General features: G+C 38.2%; 1 protein-coding gene across 4 annotated transcripts; it reads right to left on the reverse strand.

Annotated features, from left to right (window-relative positions):
- Positions 1–979: 979 nt before the first annotated feature.
- LOC135335597 (uncharacterized) lies at positions 980–5,274 on the reverse strand. Of its 4 annotated transcripts, XR_010394545.1 has the most exons (6): positions 4,068–5,274; positions 3,116–3,677; positions 2,881–2,921; positions 1,941–2,209; positions 1,645–1,851; positions 980–1,510 (listed from the first exon to the last, which is right to left on the reverse strand). XR_010394545.1 is itself a non-coding variant. In XM_064531130.1 (5 exons), the coding sequence occupies exons 3-5, from the start codon at positions 2,271–2,273 to the stop codon at positions 1,262–1,264; spliced, it is 789 nt and encodes a 262-aa protein (XP_064387200.1). In that variant the 5' UTR covers positions 2,274–3,677; positions 4,068–4,173; positions 4,916–5,274; the 3' UTR covers positions 980–1,261. The 4 variants fall into 4 exon arrangements, 2 of the variants coding, with proteins under 2 accessions (XP_064387200.1, XP_064387199.1); XR_010394544.1 differs by having other exon boundaries at positions 2,881–3,677; XM_064531130.1 differs by having other exon boundaries at positions 1,941–3,677; positions 4,068–4,173; positions 4,916–5,274.
- Positions 5,275–5,704: the final 430 nt, after the last annotated feature.

A 5,704-nucleotide genomic window follows, 5' to 3' on the forward strand; every position in this document is an offset into this window, starting at 1 on the left:
GTAATAAATGTAATTGAATATCTATCCATCCGGCTAGTTTAATTGAGCAATCTGAAGTATTATAATTGTTTACGTATAATACCTGTGTGTTAAAATGTTATTATAGAATGTACCGTAAAATGACCATTCCGAGTATAGGTTTTGCACTTGATCATGCATGTCACAACGCACATACCATTTTGTTACTATCGACAAGTACAGTATAGACACTAGACACGAACGTGTACTCAACAAATATATTTGCATTTCACAGTATAAGGTACGTGTTATTTGTAGGAATAAAACCTTCTCACGTTTGTGACTATATACTTGATCAGAATGACAGTCAGTATTATTTTACTACAATCAATGGTGTACTTATGTTTCAATATTGTAAATACTGTCTCCTTTTAGCCCTTTTTTGCAGGACTAAAAAGAGCTACTTTAGAAAAACTACAGAATCCACCTTACCCCTTACAGTATGTTTTTCATTCCAGGGAATGGGCAAGTAGTGTGTTTTTGTGAGTGAAAATGCATTAGGTCTAGTTTTAAATCAACTGTTTATGTAGTTGTTTATGTAGTTTATGTAGTTGGTGTCTGAGCTGACAATAACATAGCTGTAGTAATTTCTGTAGTAATTTCTGGGCCAGGAAATAGAAATTCTTTTATTTTAAAATTTAACATCAAAATCTTACGTGCTCAAGATTCTTGGAGAGAGTGAGAAAATATAACTGAGACCAAGGTGCTTGGATGTGGACTCTTTCAGGTATAGGGTATTATTGTAAATCTGGTGTAATGCAGTAGTTAACAGCCAATTCAGTTTGTTGGAGATTTTTAACAAAAACTCTTTTCACTTTGCCTGATGTACTTTGTTCAAGAGAACTGTGTACGTGTTATTGCAGTAAGTTTACTCGTAAATGTCATAGAAACATATTGTTTGTTTATAAAGTCAACATTTTCATAAATAAAGCGGTGAAGTACAAGTACATAAAAATAAATAAATAAATATAACCAAGTAGTCTAATTATGTTCACAGAACACAACGAATAGTACAGAAAAATCTATACAACGACAATATACATCATTATACTCTTGTCGTTCATTCAGACTAATATAGTCAAGTGATTTCGATGGCTTGATCATTTTAAAACCTTAAATTTTTTAATCTCACTAAATTTGTTACTATTCAAAAATGGAATTTACCTGTGTGTTTAATTCGTCTAAATTTCAACTTTATCTAATAATTATAGAATGGCGAGGGTCTTTTTTTGTTCCTCTTGTACTACTGAAAGTAAGTGTAAGCGGGGGAATCGATGCCTAGGCGAGTGTTAACCCACTGGATTGTAGTGATCATGTTCGTTGTTGGGAGGTTCAATTCTTCTGTTAAGCTAGCGGCGTTGAGGACATCTGTATAGAGGTTTCGTGCAACGTAGGGGTAATGTTTGCACCCGGGGCGTAGTATGATAGAGGGGGTTAGGACCACACGGTTACAGGGGGCGGAGGAGTTACATTCACAATGCTGCTGGGCCAACTGTGGATGGGAACAAGCAATTTTATAATCATTTTAGTTTCTTTTCTTTACTTAGTATAGTAAAGAAAGCTGTATAATTATTGTTTAGGATTAATGCACTTTCTATGAGTATTTTTTAGGGTATTATTTTTCACCACTGTTTTGTAATCGCTAAGCACAGCTGAGATGAGATCATCAACTCCTTGCATTTGATCTCGTGGCTCGTCTTGAAGCTGATTGGCTGATTGCGAAGCCAGTCTGGCCAGATCAGCATATCCTTGGAGCGCGGCCATCGAATTCCAAATGTTGTTGCTGTTGCTATCTGTGATCTCTGGTGTGCTGCACTGGTGTTCTGGATCAATCTGTAACAAGGAAGATGAAGGTTAATTAACTAGCTCTACATGTGGTTGTTTAATGTTTATTTTAACCTAGACTTACTATAGCCACTTACGAAATTTCTGTAGCTTCTTTGCACAATTTTGCTGTAATCATCGAGCAGAAATAATCCTTCAAGCAGATAGCCAGCAGCCACTGCAAACTCGGGACCTTCGCCAGGTGCACTGTAGTTGAACCCTGAGGCTGAGAACTGAGATTGAGCGATAGCAGCAGGTTCTTGTGTGGGCGTTGAATTGGTGGGGCTCGTAGTGTTGTAGCTTTCAGCTATGCTTTCAGTTGTGTTTGTGATCAGCTCTCCTGCACTTTCTGTGTTTGGTAGCGGTGCTGCAATGGCTCCACATAATGCAGACAGCACAAAAGCAAAGCATATGATAAGGTTGGCATTCATGATTGGATTGGGGTTGTTGAAGAACTTTCTGTTTTTTCACTTCTTCACAAGTAATTTGCAAGATTGTAAAGTTTTCATGCTCTTCCATGACAAAGAAACTCTTATTTATACAGATCTAGAGAAACCTTTCCAGTAGAGCTGCTAGAACCTGGAAATGAAATGCGATTCTTCTATGAGCTAGTATCTATGCTAGAATCGCCACAAAAACAGGTTTACAGAAGCGATACACGATCTGTCTAATAAGTGGGCGGGCTCATTTGCCTACAATTAATAATGACATCATTATTATTTGAGCATGCGCAGTGAGCTAGCTAGTGAAGCCCTCCACATCATTGAGAGCAGAGCATATCTTCTCTTAGGAAAATGAATTGTTGATCAGAATCATGTGATTAAATTATTGTGAATTTCCCAAAATGTGCCTCCTTTAGCGGCCAGCCACTCGACCCCAATCCAATCATGAATGCCAACCTTATCATGTATGACTGCATGTAGCCACACACTTTCATATTCCTCCTAAACAGCAACCTATTTGAAACAGATTGGGATTCATTTTCTGTATGTATAGTATAGACTATGTTTGATAATACCAAGGCCTTTCCTTACGTACCTTTTGTCACGGTCAATAGTATCCTCCTTGTTCAAAGTTGCCTGGGAATTGTTAGATCATGCGTGATCAGAGCCCCACGTGTACATTTTAAATACTTATTTTTCCCAAATGCTCGTCTTTCAACTTTCAATTGTTTTCCTTACTAACTTTCACCAACCCTTTCTTCACTTAACCCTTTCTAAGTTTTCCCGTTTCAGTATTTAATCTCCTTGTTCCAATTATTATAATAACGTACTGCTTTTCAATTACGGCTCCCACAATCTTAGCATATCCTCTTTGCTCCCTACTTCCTACAGTATGATAAATAAAGTTTCATTTCTGCATGAGATCCCCCCTTGAGTACATTGCTTGTCGTTATTTCCTGCTTTGGTCGCTAAGCTGTACAAGTAGCAAATGTGTCAGTGTCTTGATTAGAATTAGATATTGCAATGCACAGTTGTACAACTTATTGTACATGCATTTTTACATGTTTTGCTGCGTGATTGTAAAGCCCTGTACGTATTGAGGGTGTTTATGTTTCGTAGAGAACAGAGCCAATACGATTAATTGAGTGAGCAATGTTGAACCTTCACACAGGCTATTTGATAACAATTGTATGACTGCATTAAAACCTCTAACTGTGATATTTACACTTCGTAGTGGAAGGTATGTGGATTGCAACACTCATCATCAACAACGTTTTCCTACTACATTCCTGTCGTTCCCCCAGCTGTACTTGTGTGGATGCATCCTCACACGTTGACTATTCCTTGAGGGGGAATCATGTCGTATGATATCAAGTTACGCACTGTGATGCACTGTGGATGGAAGTTTGAGATCAGACATAGCTCAATGCTTTACGTTTATTGTACACTCGTGTACTTAGTTGTATTATAACACTTTATGGTATTTTACACCAACGTTTTTTCAAGCATTTTAGCCAATATTATTAGGATACTTTGGTGCATGGGGCACCAAGAGAATACAGGTTGTAGTTGAGGCATTCGCTAGCAATTAACTGCTCAATGATACATAACCCATCAGCTAGCTAAGCATGCAAATAGTTGTAACTGCACGAGGACCTAAACAATGAAGCTCTACAATGTATAACAAACTGTTATGCAATGACGGATACGGATGGGATAGGGGAGGATTGTTAACGAGGAAGTATAATTATGGTCATGTGCATGAGGGGAAAACGACTTTACCTTGCTCGCTGTTATATTTCTCTTGAAGGGGATCGGAGATTTCCCTTGAGATGAACACATGCACATGTGTAGTGTTTCACAAGAGCTCAGAGTGCCCCCTACTAGACTAGTAATAGGGATTCACGACTAAAAAGTATGCATGATCATCTAACTGTGCACCGGAACCCATGGAATTAAGATATGAATTGACGTGTGTACAGTGTATTAGTTATTGATAATTAATACTTTCGATACACATACTTAATTAACTCTCTGAAAAAACAAACATTACATAGGGATGTTATCAATAAAGTTGTTTAATTTTCCTGATTGTCATTTCGAAAGATGAGCCACCCCTCCAGTACCTGTACTGATTATGTGATTTGTTTACGTGGTTCTTTGTGCATGCTTTTTGTTTCTATTTAGACTCATGAATGTATACATGTTTTGATGAAGTAACAGTATCCCATACTTAATGTTTGTAATAAATGTAATTGAATCTATCCATCCGGCTAGTTTAATTGAGCAATCTGAAGTATTATAAATGTTTACGTACCTGTGTGTTAAAATGTTATTATAGAATGGAGCGTAAAGTGACCATTCCGAGTATAGGTTTTGCACTTGATCATGCATGTCACAATGCACATACCATTCTGTTACTATCGACAAGTACAGTAGACACTAGACACGAACGTGTACTCAACAGGTATATCAGTATAAGGTACGTGTTATTTTAGGAATAAAACCTTCTCACGTTTGTGATTATATACTTGATCAGAATGACAGTCAGTATTATTTTACTACAATCAATGGTGTACTTATGTTTCAATATTGTAAATACTGTCTCCTTTTAGCCCACAGAATCTTACCTTGCACCTTACAGTATGTTTTTCATTCCAGGGAATGGGCGAGTAGTGTGTTTTTGTGAGTGAAAATGCATTAGGTCCAGTGGCGGATCCAGAGGGCCGGGGGGTCCATGGGGTCCCTTGACCCCCCCCCTTTTGAAGTTAACTTTAGAAGGCTTAATGACTCCAGCTAGCTATTTATCAGTTTTTGTAGCTATTGTAATTTGATTCAATGATTGTACCTGTTGTTTTTATGTATCAACTGCCAAAGGAGTGTTCAGGTTAGCCTAGGCTAGCTAGTTGACTGTTCGATCGTAGCAGCTAGCTAGCTCTACGCAAGTCTATTATGGGACTTCCCCTGGCTGAGTATGGGATTTTCCCTAGTCACGTGTGACCGAAAGTGGGCGTAACCCTTAAAAAATTCTCGCTGCGCGCTCGTTAGTTTGGACCCCCCCTTTCATTTTTCCTGGATTCGCCACTGAGGTCTAGTTTTAAATCAACTGTTTATGTAGTTGGTGTCTGAGCTGACAATAACATAGCTGTAGTAATTTCTGGGCCAGGAAATAGAAATTCTTAGCACACATGTGCTAGCTGAATTTGTTCGGTTTCTGTATGGACAATATTAAGTGGTTACTTCCATTATTGTGGTTAAGTATGTATGTGATTGTGCATGCTCTCTCTCTCTCTCTCCCTCTCTCTCTCTTGCTCTCTCTAGATGGTCTCCGAAGACTTTAACATCAAAATCTCACGTGCTCAAGATTCTTGGAGAGAGTGAGAAAATAGAACTGAGACCAAGGTGCTTGGATGTGGACT

The sequence above is a fragment of the Halichondria panicea genome, chromosome 4, assembly GCF_963675165.1.
Source record: "Halichondria panicea chromosome 4, odHalPani1.1, whole genome shotgun sequence".
Classification (NCBI taxonomy): Eukaryota; Metazoa; Porifera; class Demospongiae; order Suberitida; family Halichondriidae; genus Halichondria; species Halichondria panicea.